Below are 21,365 nucleotides of genomic sequence, written 5' to 3'. Positions count from 1 at the left end.
CCCAAAGTTTCTGTGTTTGGAGGGTGACAAGTCCTCAGCCCCTCGAGTTGCCCTGGCTCAGGTACAGACACCGCCAAGGTGAGCAGGGCCCCCTGTAAGGTGCGGATTCACCTGCACAGGAGGGAGCACGTGGGCAGGGCTGGAATTCAGTAATGAATCTCCACACAGCCACTGCAGCTTATCCATTGTCCTGCATCCCCATGGCAACCAGCTCCACTGGCAAATTAATTTGCTTCTGCTATTAGCAAAGGAATCCAACACCCACCCATGGCAAGTACCCTCCTCAGGTCATCAGAGCAGCCATTTCTCACCTTCCCCTCTCTTAGTTACTGGTAAATTTTGTCCAGATATTCCCACTAAATCCCTGCTGCTCCTTTCCCCCAAAGCAGTGTTAAAGCAGCAGGCAAGCACCTGGAAAAGGGGTTTTCCCCTCAATATCAGAATTTTTAAGTAATTATGGTGAAGATCCAGGAGAGGCAGCTCCTGTACCTGACAAATTTATTGAAATAAACACTTCTGACAACAACTTGTCCCATCACCATCACTGATCCACAGATCCCACAGTACTGGATACTCCCAGGGATCACTGATGACTCAAAAACCCCAAAAGCAGTTTTGCTCATCCCTAAAAAGCACAAAGTCTTTCTTTGCAGTGCTCATTGTTTACAAGTTACACAGCAATATAGGAGAGAATGAGTAAAGGCAAAGCTATTTTACAGTCAAACCTCCTCCAGATTTCCCACAGAGGCTGGAATAAAAAGCCAGAACACAAACACTGATAATCTGATCTCACTGGATGCCGCTGCTTCTGCAGCAGAGATTTGTGCCCAAGGGGATGGAGGTAAGAAATACCTTTAATTCCAGGAAGTACTAAACCATCCCAGCTCCCAGATCTACAAACAGAAGTCTTAAATCCTAGAATGGTTAAAAAAATAGTGTTACTTGGGGTGCTACAACTACACGAGCCCCATTCAGATTTATGGTAGGTGGCATCTTTATTTAGTCCTTTTTTTAAAAATCCTTCTTAGCCATGTAGAGAAAACACAGATGATCAGCTTTTGAGGAATCCACGAATCTTCACACGCAGACACTGCCAATCACTTCTTTTGCTGCTGCCACTTTTGTTAGGAATTCTGAAACTCAGGCCATGACCTGCAAATAAAGAGAGGGTCCAGGATGTCAGACAAATTCTAATATGGCCAGGAAAAGGGAGAAATAATGTCAATACTAAGGAGCTAATTAACTCCTGTCATCCAGACTTTGCTGCCCTTGTTTGTGTTGGAATCTCCCAAAGATTTTTTACATCCCAGATGTGAAATAAAAAAGCTTCATAAAATGAACCCAAATGTTAGGGCAGTCATTAGAAGGGTTCAGTTATGAGGGTTCAGAAGGTTACTTTTAGAAAAGGATTTCCTTCAGTCCAGAACCACAGGAACACCTCAAATCCTATTGCCTGGATTCCCTGCCTGGACATGTGTGGCTCAGGACCCACAGCAGAGACAGAAGCAGATGGCACCAATTTAGGAGAAATTCTTTGCCATTCCAACAGAAGGCTTTTGGAAAAATATCTGTCTGGGCAGACAGTGCACTTGGGTGAGTTTAGGCAAGGGCTAATCGAAGAGAAGGATAGCTGGAGCCTGCTCTGGGTTATTCCTTCACTCCCTAAAAATCCAAGCCGAGTTTGCCAACCTCAGGGCAGAGCCAAACTATTAATAGTGCAGGGAAAGAAAAGCTGGGCTTATTCCAGTGTTCAAAGCCATGACAGAAACCAGTCTTAGATGATGAAGGGCTAAGTTATGTGCTGAGACATTTTTAATTTCTCCCAAATCATCTTAATACAAAACATTTCTTTTCCACAGTGGAGAGCCAGGTATTCTTTCAGTAAAGCCAAATTCTTGGCCCAGGAGTGCTGCTGAGGCTGGGGAAGGCAGTTCACAGCAAATCCTACCAGGAAAACATTCATAGTTATCCTGTGCCTCACACAGGGAAGTTCTGGAGACACTTATTAGCACTCACGGCCCATCCAGGACCCCTGATGGGAGTAAAGCCTGATGAAAAACCCCAAACATGTATTTTAGGGTTGAAAGAAGCCAGGAAATTTAAATAGAAGAGTCACATCCCATCTCCCTCCAACCTGATTAGCATTCTTTTCCAAAGCCACTGCTGGAGGCAGTGACTTTTCCCAATTAAAGGGCTCACTTTGCAGCCAGCACAACCTGCAGGCTCTGCACCTCTGGCCCTCCTTAATGCCCATTTAATGAGGTTTCCCACCGTTTAGCTCTGCCAGAGTCTGTCAAAGCTGCAAAGCCTCGGTTGCACAATCTCTGTGTGGTGAGAACTTCTCTCCCCACTCATTCCCAGAACAGGTTCATGTCACCTAAGGAAGGACAGTGACACACAGAACTATCTGCATACAGGGACACCTGTGCTCCCTCCTTGGAGATTCCTTTGCCATCATGCCAGAAAATAAACACAACAACAACAAAAAAAACCCAACTAAAAACTCTGTGCTCAATAAATTATATTTTTGCTTCTTGTCTGATGTTTTACCAGCCAGAATGTGATGCATGGGGAAGTGAGATCTTGTCTTGGGAAACAGGGCAAAGCACTGCTGCACTTGAAATCACTCCTGAAGGATCTCAAAAGACTTCCCAGTTTCAGCATTAAATTTTTCCCTGGATTAACAAAATCAGTATTTTTATTTCTTTCTCCATTACCTCTCTAAGAGATCATCTCCTTATTTTGCACATCTGTGACATGAACATGACTGCAGCAGTTTTGTGTCAGCAGCACCAGAGCTTGTTTTGAGAATCTTCAGGCACATAAAAGTTTAAGCTCTTGGCCTGACAGAGCTGTCCCTGAAAGGAGGCACTTTGGGAGCTGAGAAAGGCAGTTCAAGGAACTGAAATAAGTGTCAATCAGAGGTGTTAAAACACTGCTTACAAAAATGCCTGCATTAGCAGAACCTGAAAGTGCTTCACCCAAAATAGGGGTTTGTCAGCAAAAAAAGATAAAAAAATACTGAATTTTATGGCTTTTTTCTGCAAGAATGCTTTAGTAGCATTTTAATTTTTTTTTGTCCACGTCCTGCAAGAAGTTCATCAGGACAAGATGTACCAACACAAGGGTTTCTTTCCACTCACTTTGGTAACACGTTGAGAAACGACCCAACACCCACCTTTGACATTTGAAGATCATTCCAGAACTCAGCCCTGCTCTCGAGAGGAACTGTGAGAAGGAAAAACATCCTCAGTTTGGGTTTTTTTTGGTAAAGGATTGAGTTGTTTTAGTGTTTCTCCCCCCAAAAAGCAAGCATGATTACAAAGCCACATTTCAGAAGATTCCTGATTGCATCTTCTGCTTCAATTTACTCCAGGTGTAACTTTCTCCCTATGCTAAATCCACACCCAACTCCATCTATAACCCTGCCCATGTTTTGGAAACAAAGTAAGTATCTGTTTCCCTCATCTCCTCCACTCCCAGGTACAGTTCTTGATAGCTACACAATAAACCCTGCACAGCTTGAGGTGCCCTTTCACAGGCAGCAATCAAGAATATCTCTAAGGCCAGGAAGGAGTAAAAATAGAATTCAGGAACAGAGCTGTCACTTCTACTTGTCCTTGTAAAAATAAGGAAGGACCTTCCCCTGATGCAGTTAAAACTAACATCATTTTAACTGCTCTTAAAAGGAATTGTGCTCCACCTTTTGCTGATTCTCTGGAGAGAGAGTTAAATGTGGAAACAACATCAAGCAACTCATCTCTGATCTCTGACCTCTAATGAGATCAAAGGAGAGCAAATCTCCAAGGACTCAGGATTATTGGAATAGATAATACTACAATTTGCCAATCCTCACAAGAGCATCCAGTGACAGGACAAGGGGAAATGGCTTTAAACTGAAAGGGGGGAAGTTTAGATGAGATATTGGGAAGAAATCCTTCCCTGTGAGGGTGGGGAGGCCCTGGCACAGGTTGCCCAGAGAAGCTGTGGCTGCCCCATCCCTGGAAGTGTCCAAGGCCAGGTTGGATGGGGCTTGGAGCAACCTGGGCTAGTGGAAGGTGTCCCTGCCCATGGAGGGGGTGGAATGAGATGACCTTTGAAGTCCCTTCTAACCCAAACCATTCTGTGACTCTCTAAAGCAATAAAAGGAATCTGAATTAGCTTTTAACACAGTGTTAGTAAAACAGCTGCTGTGCCCTGTCCACGCTTCACCATTTCAGATTTACATTAAAGGGGAAAAAAAAAAAAGCCACAAACAGGAAAAGCAATAAATAAATGTCAGGTTGTTGAGCAATCCTGGGAGCTCACAGGGGTCAGAGCACCAGGGAAGGAGTCTCCTGTTCCTCTCTGCCACCGATTGACACAGACGTGGCACTGCAGCCACGCCTGCAACACGAGATGGGGCAGGGCTGTGTGGGCAACTCACACTGCTGTGGCTCACCTCGGGTCTGGGACACCTCCTGCTCTGCCAGTCACATGGCTTTGCCTGGAAAACACGTGGAAAATACATACACAGGGTTTAAACACACTTCAAAGCTTGGTTATACAGTTACTGATGACAGGAACTTGAAAGAAATAAATGCATAGCAGAGGAATGTTTTTGGATAGAAACAGGGTTGGCGACTCCCAGGACATGCTCCCAGTGATGTCACCAACTCACCACATGGCTTTAGACTAATAACTTTAACTCATTCTTCTACAAGATTGTACCCACAGGATCTGTTTTTCAAGGCTATATAATCATAAAGCCACGTGCAGCTTCTCTGCAGCACATCCACTACAGGTCAAACAGAACAACTTCCCATCGTGCTACACACAGACCTCACACTTAGGGCCACCAGAAGTGAGTTTTTCACCAGTCTGCTCGGAGGCAGCTGGTTTATTAATGATGTCAGGCTGTCAATCACTCTGAGTGCTCACGGGCTGCAGAGCAAACGAGCGTAGAACACAGCCTGTCTCTCTTGCCACCTCTTGACACAAAGATGCCACAGCAGCCATCTCTGCAACGCCAGTGGCAGCTTGGGAAATAAAAAAAATCCCAAAACCAAAAGCATAAAGACTGAAGAAAATGCAATTACGGGTGCGTGTCCCACTCCTGGAAGCATTTGAGGCCAGGTTGGATGAGCAACCTGGTCTAGTGGAAGGTGTCCCTGCCCGTGGCAGGGGGTTCAGTGAGATGGGCTTTAAGTTCCCTTCCAATCCAAACTATTCCATGATTTTATGGTATTTATAAGAAGATTATATCACCTCTTGGAAAGCAGTGTTACAAAGGCATTCGCTGGGCAGCCTTTGTGTGAAGCATCACCCTTCTTTTCTGAAGACACACAATCTCTGCCCCTTCATTTTTTGCCTGCTGATGGGCTGAAAAAAGACAAATAAAGCATGCAGTTAATACCACACGAGTGTTAGGTAAACTATGTAACCACCTTTTTTTTGGCGAAACACACTGTTTACCTGAAAACTAGAGATTTAAAACATAATTTAAAAAAATAGAATATCTGCCGAAGACTTGAATCTTTAAAAAAATAATTTTCCTGAAAACCTGAATAGGCGGCAGCCTTAGATTTTCCTCCCCTCCTCGGAGGGGGAATATATATTAAAATATATATTAAACGCATATATTGAAATTTATATTAAACGCATATATTGAAATATATATTAAATGTATATATTAAAATATATACAGCTGTATTCAGATATCTCTGTGTGTGCATGTATATATTTATACATATATATAAAATAGCCCTAGCCCATTGCTATACATGAGCTGAAGATATACCGGATTTACAGCACACGTGGCAGCGCCTGGAGCCCCCGGAGCCCCGGGGGAACCGCGGCCCCTCCAGGATGGGTCCAGCTGAGCGGGGACCCGCCTTACCTTCACTCTCCCCTTCACGTCTCCCCACCGGGGCCGCTCAGCGCCGGGGCCGAGAGGAAGCGGGACTGGCCCTCAGGCAGCTTCGCCACAACATGGCGCGGGAAGGGCAGCGCGGCCCTTCTCGGCCAGCACCGGCTTCCCGCCACCGAAGGGCCCCTCAGTTTCGCCATGACCAGGCCGGGAAGGGCCGGTCTCGCTCCCATTCCCAGTCCCACTGAGGAACCCCCGAAGACCCGCACGCTCCGCTCCGCGCCTGCAGAAAGGACGATCTACCTCCCGCCTCCCGCTTATATAGGCCGGGAACGAAGGGCCTGCGCGGTGCTTTCGCGCCCGCGAGCGCCCCCTGCTGGGCGGGAGGTCTCAAAGCAGGGACCGAGGACACGGGAGGGGAACACGGGCAAGGAACGGGGGGCCCTGCTCAGGGTTCTTCCCCACCCTGCAAGACTGCTCTAGGGCCTCCCATGGAGGCACGAGGCGTACTAGGGGATGGATATCCCTTTTCTCAGCTGCTTCGGGATCCCCTGCTTCCCGTGGTTTGGCTCCGAGCATGTCCTGGGACAAAGCATGGACCCTCCAGCCCCATGATGCACCAGCCGGTGAAGATCCTTCAATTCTGTGATGAATCAGCCAGCGGGGACCCTCCAACCCCACTGGGGCCCCTCCAGCCCTGCAATGTCCCCAGCTTGGGGACATCCTTCATCCCTTTCCCTCCCATTGCCTTGACTCCCCTGGCATTGCAGACTCCCCTTCCCATTTCACCATGGAAGAAACAAAAAGGATCAGAGGGACAAACCCCTTTATTTGTTAAGAAGAGGCGCGAGATACAACTGGTTTCAGGTGAGATCACGAGCTCAGGAACAGGAAGGCCACAGGACATCGGCACTTCCTTGCAACAGGGACAAACCCAAGGAATGGGGCAAGGTCTGGCCTGGCTCCATTTTCCCTGCATGGCTCTGGAGGGAGCAATTTGAGCCGGGGACTGTGTGTGGCTGTGACCACCACGGGATCTCTGTGCACAGCAGAGCTGGGGGGCCCCGGGCCCCTTCCACAGCCAGCCCAGCCCTGCCAGAAGCCAGTGCCCGGAGTGCAGAGCCAGTCCTTTGGAATTGGAGCCAGAGACCCATCCCCAAGGCACCGAGCCCGTCTCGGGGGCTCTAATTGCCCTCAGCTTTCCTCCGCAGCTCCTCGACGGCCTCGCTCTGCCGCCTCTTGTCCTTGGCGCGGATGATGGTCATCCTGAAGAGCTTGCAGTAGAGCTCCACGGCCGAGGGGCTGTCGTCGTTGCCGGGGATCGGGTAGGTGATCAGGGAGGGGTTGCAGTTCGTGTCCACCACGCCCACCGTGGGGATGTTCATCTTGGCGGCGTCCCGGACGGCCACGTGCGTCTGGAAGACGTTGTTGAGGCTGCTGAGGAAGACGATGAGGTCGGGCAGGCGGACGCCGGCGCCGAACTGGATGTGGGCGTTGGTGAGGAGCCCGCCCTGCCAGTAGCGCGTGTGCGCGTACTCGCCGCAGGCCCGCGCCGTGCACTCCACCAGGTGGCAGAACTGGCGCTTGCGGCTGATGAAGAGGATGATGCCCTTGCGGTAGGCGATGTGGGCCGTGAAGTTGAGGGCCAGCTGGAGGTGCTGCATGGTCTGCTCCAGGTCGATGATGTCCTGATCCAGCCGGCAGCCGAAGATGTAGGGCTCCATGAACCTGCGGGGGCAGAGGGAGGGCGGCACAGGGGCACGGGGACAAGGTGTGCAGGCACTGAGCGCTTCTGGATGTGGGGTGGCCGCACAGGAACCTTCCTTTCCCCCACTCCAGCTCCCGGCTGATACCAGAGGTGCTCTCTGCAGAGAGCCCTCGTGCCCAGTGTCTGTTCCAGCTGGGCTTGGGGGACTGTGGGTCTCACCCCCCCTTGGTGCCCACATTGTGGGGGGTCCCTGTAATCTGCCCTGTGTGGGCAGTTCCAGGCTCAGACCAATCTAGTGCAGCCCCCAAAGCAAACACTGTTTATGGAAGCACTCCTGATGTCAACAAGCACTGGATGATGAAATAATTCCACTCACCTGTGCCGACAGCCCTTTTTGTGGCCCAGGTGCACCCGAGCATCAAAGAGATCTTTCAGGGTGAAGAGCTCCTTCACGTTGAAGAAGTCGGGGTGGCTGAGAGGCTCTGACAGCAGCTTGTCATCTGCAGCTGAGAGAAGGGAAACAATCAATCACTGCTCCCTCTGGTGTTTTGGGGGACGAGCTGGGTCTGCAGAAAGGACCCCGATGCACCCACGACCACCTGCTGCAACGAGGCGATACCTGCACGGGCATCGCTCCTGGCCTGGACCCGGGGAGGGAAAACACTCACCGCTGGGCTGGGTCGCCACCGGGGCCGTGGCCGTGGCCGGGGCCGGTACCAGGACGGTGCTGTAGAGCCGCGGGGCCGCTGCGGGAGAGAAACACGGGGGTCACACGGGCGGGCCGGGGCGGACCGGGCGGGGCTGGGCAGCGCCCGCTCACCTGCCCGCAGGAGCCGCGGCACCGCCATGCTCCGAGGGTACCGCGGGGCAGCGGGAGCGGGAGCAGGAGGAGGATGAGGAAGGTCAGCGGCGCTTTCCGCTTCCTGCGGGGCGGGGCGGGCCCCGCGCCCTCCCCGGGGCGGAGCGCGGCGCGATCGCGTCCCGTCGCCGAGCAACGCTCAGTGCCCTGAGCCATGTCCGGCCCCGACCCCGGCCTGCCCGGCCGCTTCCGACAGCCCGCCTTCTACCGCGGCTACGGGTGAGCGGGGAGCTCGGGGCGGGCCCCCCGGAGCCCCCCGTGCCCCCCACCTACCCCGTGCTCTCGCCCCGCAGGCAGCCGGCGCCGCACCCCCGGTTCCGCACCACCAACCAGACCTACGGCAGCAGGGCCCCCACGGTGCACGAGCTGCCGGTAGGTGATGGAGGGACCCCCGGGGGGGCTCGGGGTCAGCACGGCCAAGCTTTGCCCTCCGCGGCGTCCCCGGTAGCTGAAACCCAGCTTCGCATCCAAACTTTGCAGGCGCTGTGGGCAATTTTAAACCATCTCCCTTCTTTTCTCGCCCCTCCCCAGACCTGCTTCCGCGTCATCTCGCACAAGTTTTCGGATCATCTGGGCAAGGCTGGCATGTACAGGAACAACAGCCTCAACACCTCGCTGGAGAAGAGCTACTGCACGGGCCCCGACACCTTCATCACCGCCTACGAGCACATGGACTTCCACCCCAGCTACAACCCCAGCGGGCCCTCGCACTGCAGGAACCTGAGCTAGGGAGGGACACCAGGGAGCCACCGCGGCTTCTCCCGGTGGGGAAACCACGCACAGCTGAGATGAAACCCACTGATTCACAGAACGAATGTTATTGTTAATAGCGTATATTGTTATATATGTTAATTTATAAAGATTTAGTGTGGTTAAACGTCAGTTAAATAGCTCATAGGAGCCGTCTCGCTTAGTTTATAGGCAGCATATAAATCCTAGAACAACACATATCCCCTTAACCTCTTCTCTGTCGCTAATGATCCTTTAAATTCTTGGCTCGTGTACCACATATAATTAAAAATTAAGATTTAAACTGCTTCTCTACTATTCAATGAATAACCGATCTGCAAGTTTTCCAGAGGTATTCATTAACCTTTTGGATTGCTTGTAGAAAGTTAATGTTTCTTCTATCTCACAACTACAAAGCTTTAAGGAATTACTCAAATAACGACAAGTAATCAAAAAGAAAACGTTTTCTTAAGTTTTATTGTAACAACTGTAGCTACAGCCAGTGAAACTGCACCGTCCAACTGCACTAAAGGAACACCTTTACATTTTTAGCTTAAAAACTAGTTTTGAAGAAAAACTGCTCTGCCTGTTTATGGATGAGAAACAGTCCCATGTTGCAGGTGTAACACAGGGATAGTATCCATTAAAAATGAACATAATGCTATTCTAGCTGCTTGCGAAAAATATAAATAATGAGTTCAATATTATGGCCAAGCACCACTGCAATTGATATTCTTCAGTGTCATAAATATTCCCTATTTGTGGCACTTGGTTATCTCAAACAAAGGAATAGCTGGGTAAAATCCACCCCCCAGCTGCAAACACACCAATACATTGGAACAAATAAATAAACTGAGCAGAAACAGGCCTGAAAAGTTAACTTTTAAAATATTCAACATGTGAAAATAAATAAGCAACTCTCTACTGTTCACTGTTAATTCTTCTATTAGACTCTAGACAGTACCTTGAGCTTCTTACAGCTTCCCTTTCTTCCCCTGAAATGAAGAAAATAACAAAGTGCTGAATTAATATAAATAGTTGTGACTATTTTACGTATTATTTTTATCCACAGATTTTTCTGCAGGTGGCATAATTTAGGGATAAGAGTGCCTCTTAAAAATATAACTATAGTGGATTCTGTCACATATCTTCCCACTTCATCTGAAAACACCCACCTCTTTTCTTCCTTGCCTCAATTTCTTGTCTTTTAGTTTTATTCTTGAACTGAAACCAGTTCCTTTGAAGAGTTTGACATGCAATGTGCCTTAGTGTTCAGATGTTAGACCAAATACTTAAGAAATACCTGCACAAATTCAAAATATCATCCTAAAGATGACACATTTTACCACACAGAATCTCCCTGGAACAGTCTCTTTCTACTCTGTCTTTTGAAAGGAGATTTTCATGTTTACAGATACAACTATGTGAGGCTGAACTATCACAAACTGAAGGTTTGAAAAATTGAAAAGCTTATACATTAATAAAAGAAATGGTGGCAGGGATGGTGTGTTCCTGCCTCGTATAAAAAAGCAGCTACACGTCGAAACATGTGTTCTTAAAATAGCAGCAAAGAATGTTTATAAAAAATTAAGGTAGTTCTTGTGGTCTCATGAGGATCCTTGAAGATTGTTGCTCCCAAAGCACTGAAAAATAGTCACTGAGGTAAAAATAAAGCACTAAATCTATTTTCAAAGTCCTGCACAAGCACAGATTTATCTGAGAACCGTGGTACTGCAGCCAGGAGGACATCACTTACCAGGAGCCATAATGAAAAATACCAAGTGGTTTAAATAACTTAACATCCAAATTAGCACATGTTGTGCTCTGCCTGAAAAAAATAATCACTGCTCACTTTTAAAAAATATGAACCAGCATTCATTAAAAAAGGTAATTGTTCGCAAGAGTGGGAAGACCCGAGTTCATGATTCCATCTACTGCAGTAAAGGATAAATTGCTGTCCCTGGAGGGTGGAAAAATGGGAAAAGGACTTTGTTCTGGTCACTCCCCAGAGCTGTCACCGGGTGCTGAAAAGGGCCAGGAGGGCTGTACAGTCTGTGCCCACTCTGGGGCTGTTGTGGTCGCTATAAACAGGAAATAAAATCTCCTTTTGGAACTGCATCTGTCAAAATCCAACCTTGAGAGATCTGCCCTGCAGTCCCAACCTCGGTACCATGTGTGGTATAATGATATACTACTATTATCAATTAAAAAATCAGTATCATCTTTCTACTCCTCAGCTGGTCAACCTTTAGTAACGTCTCAGAGGGATTTCTTATTGATCCCAGACACACTTTTTTTTTAAACAAGTGATAAGAACTGTAGGAGGATGAGGACACTGCCAGTGGAGCCATGGCACTCTTGTGGCTGTTGTCCCAATTCCACAGATGTTCCCTGACACGTATTTAGTTACACAAGGAAAGACTCCACTTCTTGACCACAAACACCAGCAAAGAAAACTGCTGTTGGGGTTTTGCTGAAACAAGCACCATTGTCACCTCCCAGAACAGCCACCACTTTGTTTGGCTGGTAGCTGGTAGACTCTCCTTCATTTTTTTGTTCTAAAGAAGTTAATTGCACTCTCAGAACACAGGCAGGAAGGGAGAAAAGGGAACAGAAAAATGCTACTCACTCAAGATGATGACACAAACCATAGGAGCACTCCGGTTTCATGGTCCATGGGCAGAACCCCATTTATTAAACATTATAAACTCAGCAATGTACACCATTTCCTATATACAAATCAAGTTTATCAATTTAAAAAAAGTGCTGTTTGAAATCAGGTTTTATTTAAAGCACAAGGTAACTGGAATTGCATCTTAACTGGAAGTGAATCAGTTCACAAGTTGTACTGAGGACACAGACACAGCGACAGGGGCACGAGACACCTTTAAAGTCTTAATGTTGATTTACTGAAAACTTGGAGGAGAAACATTCAGCTTTTTATACAAACAGTACATAGTGCTTCCACCATCTCTAGGAAAATTAAGTATACAGTTTAATCCTTTTAAAGCAAGGTACTCAGAAAACTTCTATTTTAAAATACCAGCCTACTGACCTATTCCAAACAAAAGGCCCAAATCCTGCAACGGAATCAAGGCAGACCGAAGGATAAGCCTGTGTAGAGGGACTGCAGGCACTGAGCTAAGGAAAAAACCACTTTTCCAAGGTATCCTACCACAAAATGGAGATGATTTAACACACTGACCTTTTAAACAACCCGACCAACCAACCCAAGGACTACAAAAAGGCGGCCGGACAGTAAGAAATGTCAAGTGAGCACTATAAACATGTTTAAAACGTAACTGCACAACAGCATAAACACACCAAGGATGTTGTTTCTTTCTCTACATGCCACAGTTACTCGTTCTACTCTATGCTACGCTGCATTTTGCCACTATTCTGCATCACACCAGGGACACCATGAGACACTGGATCCGGTCTTGGCTGCTTTTGCTCCAGTTTGCAATTTTAAGGCCAGCCTCGAGGAAGGCTGAAGTGACTGAGGAACAAAGTGATGCTAAGTGGTGGTTTGGCTGAGAGAAGTTCTGCAGAAGGCGAGACAAAGAGAATATCAGATCAACTCACAGGGACAAGATGTAAGAACAAACTCCTCGAAGGACTTCACTACACACAAATGAAAAGAACGACCGACAGCTCCAGTTCACACTTTTTTTTTGAATTTTCAGTGAAACCAGTGTGAGGGCACTTTTCTTTTTTTTTGTGACATGAATGTGCTACTTCAATCCCGTTTAAAGTCAGTACAAATAAAAAGACAGTGGTGAAAAATTGCTTTATTCTGGCTGCTGGAAATGGAGGCAGAGAAAGAGCCAGTATGAAAGGACAGCGCTGAAAATATCCGTGGCGTTTACGTCGGGACTTCCTACAGCAAACCCAGCTTTGCTCTATTGCACAAAAACTGTCAGTGAAAAGTTCACAGAAATGTAACATCTTAGAAACCACTTCTGAAAAAGGAAAGTAAGGGCACTCAATTCCAGAAAGTTCATTCAGGAAACCAAAAGCCATCTCTGGGTAACTGCAGGGCGTCAATTGAGGCTAACGAGGAATTGTTTCAGCCTTGCAGGCCCAGTAGTATATAAATCCAGAGAAATCCAGGGAAATCGTGTTGTCTGAACAGACAATGCTCCTTCACTTGTCTTAGACTGCAATTGTGCTTGGAATCATCTGCTAGCAGGAGGTTTTAGGTATTCAAAAGGACTTCCAGCAGCTGCTGAGATCACTTTACACAGGACAGTGCAGAGAGACTGATCCACTTTATTTACCTGAATTTGCATTTGTATCTTCCAGGCTGGATCTCCTGGAATTCCCCTCAGGGAACAACCCCCAGAGTCCTCAGGGGAGGAGGACTGAGACTCCAGCAAAAAACCAGGACACAGGACTGTCCTAAGGCAGCTGGAATGTGACCAGTGTCAGAGAATCTGCATTGCTATCCAAGGCTGTGTTTTCCTGGGATCTCTTAACAGGTTGCCAAATATATTCTGTGCGCAAACAGGTTCCCCTTTGATAGGTGATCAGAGGCCTCATAATTTAAAGTGTGATCAGCCAGTATCTTATCTACAGTAACTAGAGCTTCCTGTAGTAATGCAAGCCCTAAAAATCATCATAAAAAATATTTCCTTAGAGCACTTTAAATAATTTACAAAATTCTACAAAAACTATGTATGTTTATCCACGATATCCCTGTTAAATAGAAGCATTTTCACATTAGTGTGTCTATGACATACAGGTAACAGCATCTCCCACTGTCTCTCCTTTCCTGTCTCAAGTTTTATCAAGGTAATTACCATGACAGATATTTTCTAAAAAGACTGTTACTGTAAAAAAAAAAGTGTACTTACATATTTGAGACCTTTTTTCCCGAGAGGGAATCTGGGCAGTCCCCTGCAGATAGGTCAGTAAATTTTGCACAGGTTTTGGCTAAAAATTCCTGCCCTTGGTGCACTTCACTAGCAGTTTCCCTGTTCTGCAGGACAGGTATTTTTCCTTCCAAATTGGAGCTGGTTACTTGAATTTCTTCCTGCCTGTCAACTTTTTCTTCCTTAATGCACAACTGCACACTGTTATCTGCACATGCTCCTCCACTAGTTTTATCCACTGCTGCTGCTGTCACATTTAATTCCTGCTGTGGGCAAGCTAAACTGGGATCTGGCCTCTTGTCCAGGGGGTTATTCCCTCCCTTACTGCATGCCTGTGCACTCTGCTGAGCTGTGTCTCTGCTGATTTTATCTGCTTTTCCAGCTGCCACGCTGCACTCGGGGCGTGGGGGATCTACATTTGAATCAGCCCAGCTGCCCGTGTGGATATCTCCTTCCTCCATCCACACCTGTGTGTTCTCAGCTTTGGATGTTCCTCTGCAAACCTGATCTGCTTTTACTGCTGCCTCACTCTGTTCCTGAGAGGAGAGGCTCAAGTGAGAATGTGATTGATCTCCTGAGGCATCAGCCTTTCTGCTACCCTCAGCTTCCTCTCTGACACACAGAGGAGCAGTCTCAACTCCTGCACAGGTTTCTGCTACATGGGGACTTGACACTCTCACAGTGACTTTCTGAGAAGAACTGGATGCTTTTATTGCTGTCGTACTCTCCCCACTAAATTCACCTGTTGGCAAGGGGTTAAGCACATCTGTATCCTGGGAAGCTGCCTCCACTCCCAGCGTGCTGTTCTGGGCGAGCAAACTCTCTGCTTTCTGCCTTTTGTTCAAAAGCATCGATTTCTTCCTGTCCCGGGCGTATTTTAGACCTGCAATAAATTTACTGGAAATTTTTAGGTGAAAGGTGTTCTTTCTTTTAGATCTGGGCTTTGCACTCATTACTTTTTGTACTTTACAACCTTCATTTTTGCTGGGTTTAGGGGGCTCTGTTTTGTGGACATTCTTTTTACCTGTTGCATTCCCAGGTAACTCACCAGCACCACCTTTAACCCCCCCCACTCCTTGCTTAGCTTTTGACTGACCAGTAGCATAAACATTCTCTGCAGAGGAAGCACATTTCCCACTGCCATATAACATTGCACTTTTCCCTTCCGTTCTCTGGGAGTTCCTCGACTCCTCAGTTTGCTGAGGTACCTCAGTCTTTTTACTCTGACCCGGCACGAGGTTGATCTCGTTCTCCACCGGCTGCTGCTTTGCTTTTCCTCTATTACCGGTTTGTTTGGTCGCTCTAAATAGGTCTAAATCATCTTTTTGTATCTCTGAATTGCTTGCAGAGTCTTTGGCCTTTTCTGCCAAAAACTTCCTGATTTCCTGCTCGATGCTGTCGTCGCTGTCCACTGAGCTGCTGTCCTCGGTGTGACACACAGCTGGGAAAGAACATTTTCTATTTTTAGCCACCCGCTGGTTCGAAACCGGTTTAGGTTTATTCCCTTTTTTAAGCTGTAAGTTAAACTCCAAGTTTTTCATGGCTCCTGGTTTCTCATTGGGAAGTTTGATGTTCATGCTGTCTGAAGGGTTCCTCACTGCGTTCTCTCTCACAGCTTTCTTGGGTTTTGAGAGGCAGCTTTTCAGCAGCGCAGGATTTTTACATTTCCACTCGTTTTGTTGGAGGCTGCTGAAATCATCCAGCAGCTGAGCTTCTGTCTCGCTGAATCTGACTCTCTTCTTGCACTGAGATTTTTGGTCCTTGGACTTCTTCTTGAGCTTTCTTTTTGACCGTAGCAGGTCCTTGATAGCACTATCAAGGTCCTCATCGCTGTCCAGAGAACTGCTCTCATCATCCGACCCCTCCCTCTCTGGAGTTTGGGTCGTATTTTTCACGAGTTTTCTTGTGCCACTCTGAACCTGCAGGAAAGGGTTTACAGAGTCCAAGGCCACACATCTGCCATCAGAGCCAGACAATTTGGGAGACACGAGCTGCTGCTGCCTCGTCTCTTTACTGCTGAGGCTCTGTGCATCACAGGGTTCTGCAGGGCTGCTCAGGGCACACTCCTCTTGGAGCACGGGAAATTTTGAATAGTTACCTGCTTGGAAAAGTCCCATCTGCAGCTGTTCAGCTGTTTTTGATGCCCCTTGTTGTGCTGTTCTGCCTTCCCTTTTAAGTCTCCTTTTCCGACTCAGCGATAGCTTCAGTGTTTTGGGGAGAGAAGGCTCCAGGCTACTGGTGAGGCTGTTTTGATCGGAAGGCAGAGGCATCTGGATCGAGCGTGACAGGCTGGGAGGCTTTGCTCCAAGGTTTTCTGACTGTGCTTTCAGAGCCAAAAAAGCCCTGATTTCCTGCTCTATACTGTCATCACTGTCCACAAGGCTGCTGTCGCTTTCACAACGGGAGGACGAGAGAAGCTGGGGAGGAAAGAAGGAGTCTGCAGCGAGGGATTTGTTGTCACTTCCCATTTGGGATGGCATGATTGTTTTGGAAATATCAAGGATAGCTTCTGCACACATGAGCTCTGCAGATGTGTCTGCTCTGCAAGAAGCCTGCAATGTGAGCTCACAAGCAGCGATCTTGTTTTCTGGAAGTGCAAAATGCCTGGCCTTTTTCAGTGGTTTAAACAGCTCGTTAAAGTCATTGCTGGTGCTTTCTAATCCTGCTGACTTGGAATTAATTTCTTTTCTCTTGTTGCTTGTAGGGCTTTTACGGATTTCTGGTGAGGCACTTTTTGTGGAGCTAATTGTCAGGCTGGCAGAAATGTCCGCCATCCCCTTCGGATCAAATTGTTCCCTCTGCAAAGGGACACAGTCTGCTGCATCACCTGCCTCTTTCCTGATTTTCTCCAGCTGGTAGAGCTGAATGGCTTCTTCAATGCCATCATCACTGCTCGAGTCAGATGTGTGCATGCTCTCCTTGATGAGTGCTTCCCTTGGCTCCCAGTAATGAGCTCCACTTCCCTCAGTCTGCTCCACGAGCCAGGGCTGGCTGGCAGTGCCCATTTCCAGATACGCTTGGTTCACCTGGCTGAACTCACTGGGCTCTGCTTGGATTTTGGACTGCAAACACTTGGACTGTGTGCCGGATTTCTGCAGCTTGGGATGGTGTCTCAGGAGCAGCGCCTTACAACCTCGCTTTATAGCACCACAGTTCGTTCTGTTTGTTGTTTCTTTGTTGCATTTGAGGACAGATCTCACCCGGGAATCCTTTTTATCCCCCTCACTAACACATTTACTAATTTCTTGCTGCTTCTTCTCATTCAGGAACTGCACTATTTCAGCTTGTATGCTCTGTTCAAAAGAGTCATCGCTGCTGATGCTCTGAGGGGAAGCAGGCTGGAGCCTTTTCCCAATTCCCAGGTGGTCAGACAGGTACTCTTCAGAGAGCATCTCGGCTTTAAATTTCACAGGGAGGAGGTCACCAGCCGTTTTGTTCTGCGAGAATTCTCTCTTAAACCTTTTGTCTCTGCTTGTAGTCACGGAACACTCCGCATTCCTTGGCAAGGACTGGTCACTTTTGCCTTTTGCTTTCAAGTACTCCTGGATGGCCTCCTCTATTCCTCGGTCCACAGAGTCGTCGCTGTCAGAATCGAGCAGGAGGGTCCCAAACTCCACATTCTCTTCCACTTCAGTGTCATCTGAATCCTCAGGGGATCCACACTTGGTATATGGAGGCTGCTTCTGGAGCAACGGGGTGCTGGATGTGACTCTGTTACTGGTGCCTTTTTCTCCCTTCTGTTTCTTCTGCATAATACAACCACACTCATTGTTCATACCCAGGGCAGACTCTTGACTCTGCAGGTTGTTTATGATCATCTGAACTTTTGCACTTACACAGGTTCTCGTGACGTCCCCGTCAGATTCAGGGAAGCAAACGGGATACCTACAATTCCTTGCTGGTCCAAAGGACTCCCATTTTGTCTGAAGAGCTACCAAAGGAGGAGCATTCATAAGGAACATTCTAGCAGGCAACAGCAAAGTCCACGATGGAACAGTTTTTCAGACTGGTCTCTCTTCCATCCTACAAGGGAAAAAAAGGAAAATATTTACTATTACGCACATACCTTCTAGAAATTCCATGTAACAATACTGGTAACATAAACTGCACATTATTAACACACAGAACTACTGTGCCAGATAATCACAGCAGTCAACACCACTTCAACAGGTAAATCAGTCACTGCTGCCATCAGGGATAAGTCAGAGCACTCGTCATTTGTGGTTTGCAGTATTTTCTGGCACAATCATAATCAAATTCAGGTAATTATCTCCACTTCTGAAACTCTTTCTGCACTTCCCACTCCCTTTTGCATGTGGATGTAGAGCAAGTTGGACCGTGATCCGAGGTGGGGGGGGACAAACCAACTCTTACTCAAAGAGCAGAGTAACTGTGTTAGCAGGAGGCTGGACTCCAAAAACTCAGAATGTTCCGTGATTCTGTGAAAACAATATCCCAAAATAGCTTTTACTGGTTCTGGCTTGACATTAAACATGCACAGCTGAGGGACTTGGGGCAGCTCGGAGAGAAGGAAAGGGAACTTATTTCTCCCTGAAACACACTACACAGCAATAACCCCAAGACATCAATCATCCGGCCTCACTGCAGGATAAAAGCCCTTGGCAAACACAGATCTTTAGGAGTGTGCAAAAGCAGGATGGAGATGATGAACTATTCTTTGTGTTACAGTAGAAACCCCAGACAGAACAAAGCTTTGTTTCATGGAAGAGTGAAAAAAACCATCCAGAAAACACCAGATAACACCCCAAAGAGTTCTCTGCCTCCACGCGGCCTCATGAGGGCTGATGGTTTCACCTGCAGCATCGTTTGGTAGGACCAAACCAGTATCTGGTTGGCACAAGGCATTAATTCCTAAAAAACTACAGCAGTTGGGTATTTCTTCAAGCTCAGGCTCCACACAATCGCAGTGAGCTCCGACTGGAGAGTGGCACCGGACTCTGCCAACCTACAATTACCCTCTTTTCCCTATGAAACCTCTCTGACCTTGCCCTCGTCAATTATTCTCCAGTTCTGGTTTCAAATTAATCAGTGACAATAAATATTTTAAAGAATTAATGATTCTAAACTCTTTCAAACTTCTATTTATTTACTACTGAGAGTGAGGTAACAGACAAGCAGGGAAGACAATTCTTTCTTTTCCTCAGTGGTAATTCACCTCAAAACATCATTCCTGTAGAATTAAAATTTTAAGTATAATGATCAAGACCATCCCTCCTCGCTGGGTGGTACCTGGAACAACACAACATACGCTGTTTTAACTTCCACCTTTTATTCATCTGAAGACAGTTTGGATTTATTTCAGCTCTACACATGCCAGTAAAGCCAGTGCTCCCAACAGAACCTGTATTTGACCATGAATTAACTGAAAGCACCCAAAACCCCTGACTTTTAGAACACATAGCTGAACACAGTTTCTAACGTGGCCTCTGACACGTTCACTAGGGCAAACATAAACTAAAAACATTTTTTCCTTGTAATAAGCAGCTAAGGATCAAAAAGACAGAAATTAGAATACTTCATTATCTTGAAGAAACGCAATTAACACACTCTAGCTCCCGGCTTCATTAAAAAAAGAGAAACAAACCACAACGTATTTCCTATTAACCTATTTCCACAGTTTTCAGAGAAGGGGCAGGTGCCTTTTGCTATTCCACGCCTGGGTTGTGGTTGTCCTGCAAGAATTACGTGGGACTGGGGTGAATTTTGGTGCCACTGCACCACACCAGGGCACCCACCCAGGCTCTGAGGGGGCACCCACCTGAGGGCACCCATGGGGGCTGAGGGGACTTCCAGGGGCATCTGGAGGCTGTGTGAGGGGACACTCGCCCAGGGGTCACTCACAGAGGGTGTGAGGGGACACAAGAGGACACTCACCAGGGACAGCACCCAGAGAGGGTGTGAGGGGAAATGAGGGGACAGTCAGGAGGAGAGGGATAACCTCTGGAACACTGTGAGGGGAATGAGGGGACACCCAATGGGGGACATCCACAGGGGCTGCGTGAGGGGACATGCCGGGACACACACCCGGGGGCACCCACAGAGAGTCTGTGAGGGGACATGAGGGGACACACACCCGCGGGCACCCACAGAGTGTGTGAGGGGACATGAGGGGACACACACACCCCAGGGGCCGCTACAGAGGGTGTGCGAGAGGACCCGAGGGTCCCCCCACCTCGGGGGGCACCCACAGCGGGGCTGTGCCGCCCCCCCCACCCGCGGGGGGTTCGCCCGCAGCGGCCGCACGCGGGACCCCCGCGGGGCGCCGCGCCCGCTGCCCGCGGCCGGCCGGGCCCTGCCCGCGCCGCCATGGCTCCCCCTTCCCGCCTTCCGCCGCCCCGCTCCCGGGGCCTCCCTCGGCCGCCGGCCCGCGCCCCCCGCCCGGCGCCCGGCGCTCACCTGCCGAGAGGAGGCCGAGAGGGGACGGGGGGTACGCGGGGCGGGGAGGGGGAATCGGGGGAGCCCCGGCCGGGCTGTGCGCTCCGCCGGGCTCCGCTCCGCCGCTGCCCGCCGCACTGGTGCAGGGGCGGGCGGCGCTTCCTTCCCTGCCCCCGGGGAGCGGGAGGCATGCGCCGCAGGGCTCCGCCGGGGAGGCGGGGAGGGACCGCACCGCGGCCGGGGCACAAAGGCAGGAGCGGCCGCTGCGGCCGGGAGCCGGCGCGGAGGGGCGGGAAGGAGGGAGGGAAGGGAAGGGAAGGAGGGCGCCTGGAGCTCGGTAACGATCGTAACGGAAGGTCCGCCGGCGGAGAAGGGGCACCGCGGAGCCGCGGCCTCCGGCAGCCCCCGGGGCGGGCTCCAGACGCTGGTCCAGCAGCGCTGAGTGGCTGCGGAAACACCAGGGGGAAAGAGCACGATACGCGTGAGATAAGAGTCGAGGGTAATCCATCCCGCCCCCTTCGGGGTGCCAAAGTGGGGGAAACTCGAAATGTCTGCAAAATGTGACTCTGACCGTCCCAAGCGCAAAGTTTGGGGGGTGCAGAACTAGAACTGAGGCGCAGAGAGCCGAGGCCTCTGCTTCCAGCAGCTGGAGCAGCCGGTGCTTCGGCTCGTGGAGTCGTTGGAGCTTTCACGTGGAGAAACAGCAAAGTTTTAGTGCTCTAATTCATTCCTGCGCATCCCGGGCTTTCCCCGAGGATGCGCTGCCACCCCTGTGCCGGCATCCTTCCTTTCGGGATACCCGTTCCAACCTGCTCGTTCACTAAAACACACACAGAGTGAGTCATAACTCTCAGTCTATAAATCCCCACAAGCATTTCCATTCCTAGTTTCCGGCAAACAAAAAGGCAGTGCCTCGACGCAAGGTGCTGCCCGTTTTCGCTTTGTCAGTGC

At 48.8% G+C, this 21,365-nt stretch overlaps 3 protein-coding genes, 1 long non-coding RNA gene and 2 other non-coding genes across 8 annotated transcripts; 1 reads left to right on the top strand and 5 right to left on the bottom strand.

Moving 5' to 3' along the window:
* Positions 1 to 481: 481 nt before the first annotated feature.
* On the bottom strand, positions 482 to 6,126 carry LOC113993482. The gene is made up of 5 exons (XR_003542646.2): positions 5,879 to 6,126; positions 5,248 to 5,361; positions 4,442 to 4,486; positions 3,179 to 3,228; positions 482 to 1,152 (listed from the first exon to the last, which is right to left on the bottom strand). It is a non-coding gene; the product is annotated as an uncharacterized LOC113993482 (long non-coding RNA).
* On the bottom strand, positions 4,275 to 4,408 carry LOC113993500. The gene has a single exon (XR_003542649.1). It is a non-coding gene; the product is annotated as a small nucleolar RNA SNORA17 (small nucleolar RNA).
* On the bottom strand, positions 4,888 to 5,019 carry LOC113993499. The gene has a single exon (XR_003542648.1). It is a non-coding gene; the product is annotated as a small nucleolar RNA SNORA17 (small nucleolar RNA).
* A 794-nt stretch (positions 6,127 to 6,920) lies between the features above and the next one.
* On the bottom strand, positions 6,921 to 8,479 carry MRPS2 (mitochondrial ribosomal protein S2). 2 transcript variants are annotated; one of them, XM_027731674.2, is made up of 4 exons: positions 8,377 to 8,479; positions 8,225 to 8,302; positions 7,933 to 8,062; positions 6,921 to 7,576 (listed from the first exon to the last, which is right to left on the bottom strand). In XM_027731674.2, exons 1-4 carry the CDS (start codon positions 8,402 to 8,404, stop codon positions 7,033 to 7,035), a joined length of 780 nt encoding a protein of 259 aa, XP_027587475.1. In that variant the 5' UTR covers positions 8,405 to 8,479; the 3' UTR covers positions 6,921 to 7,032. The 2 variants fall into 2 exon arrangements, with proteins under 2 accessions (XP_027587475.1, XP_027587476.1); XM_027731675.2 differs by having other exon boundaries at positions 7,933 to 8,056.
* A 45-nt stretch (positions 8,480 to 8,524) lies between these two features.
* Positions 8,525 to 10,066, top strand: CUNH9orf116 (chromosome unknown C9orf116 homolog). The gene is made up of 3 exons (XM_027731676.2): positions 8,525 to 8,634; positions 8,709 to 8,787; positions 8,947 to 10,066. Exons 1-3 carry the CDS (start codon positions 8,570 to 8,572, stop codon positions 9,142 to 9,144), a joined length of 342 nt encoding a protein of 113 aa, XP_027587477.1. The 5' UTR covers positions 8,525 to 8,569; the 3' UTR covers positions 9,145 to 10,066.
* Positions 9,603 to 20,774, bottom strand: PPP1R26 (protein phosphatase 1 regulatory subunit 26). Of its 2 annotated transcripts, none has more exons than XM_027731670.2 (3): positions 20,436 to 20,774; positions 14,001 to 18,041; positions 9,603 to 10,139 (listed from the first exon to the last, which is right to left on the bottom strand). In XM_027731670.2, exons 2-3 carry the CDS (start codon positions 17,978 to 17,980, stop codon positions 10,091 to 10,093), a joined length of 4,029 nt encoding a protein of 1,342 aa, XP_027587471.1. In that variant the 5' UTR covers positions 17,981 to 18,041; positions 20,436 to 20,774; the 3' UTR covers positions 9,603 to 10,090. The 2 variants fall into 2 exon arrangements, with proteins under 2 accessions (XP_027587471.1, XP_027587472.1); XM_027731671.2 differs by lacking the exon at positions 20,436 to 20,774 and adding an exon at positions 19,914 to 20,122.
* Between the last annotated feature and the right edge of the window lie 591 nt (positions 20,775 to 21,365).

This window comes from Pipra filicauda, unplaced genomic scaffold (assembly GCF_003945595.2).
Source record: "Pipra filicauda isolate LSUMZ 115617 unplaced genomic scaffold, ASM394559v2 scaffold170_size1570365_pilon, whole genome shotgun sequence".
NCBI classification, from domain to species: domain Eukaryota; kingdom Metazoa; phylum Chordata; class Aves; order Passeriformes; family Pipridae; genus Pipra; species Pipra filicauda.
Note: the sequence above shows the minus strand (reverse complement) of the source record. Positions and strands in the feature narration are given on the sequence as shown.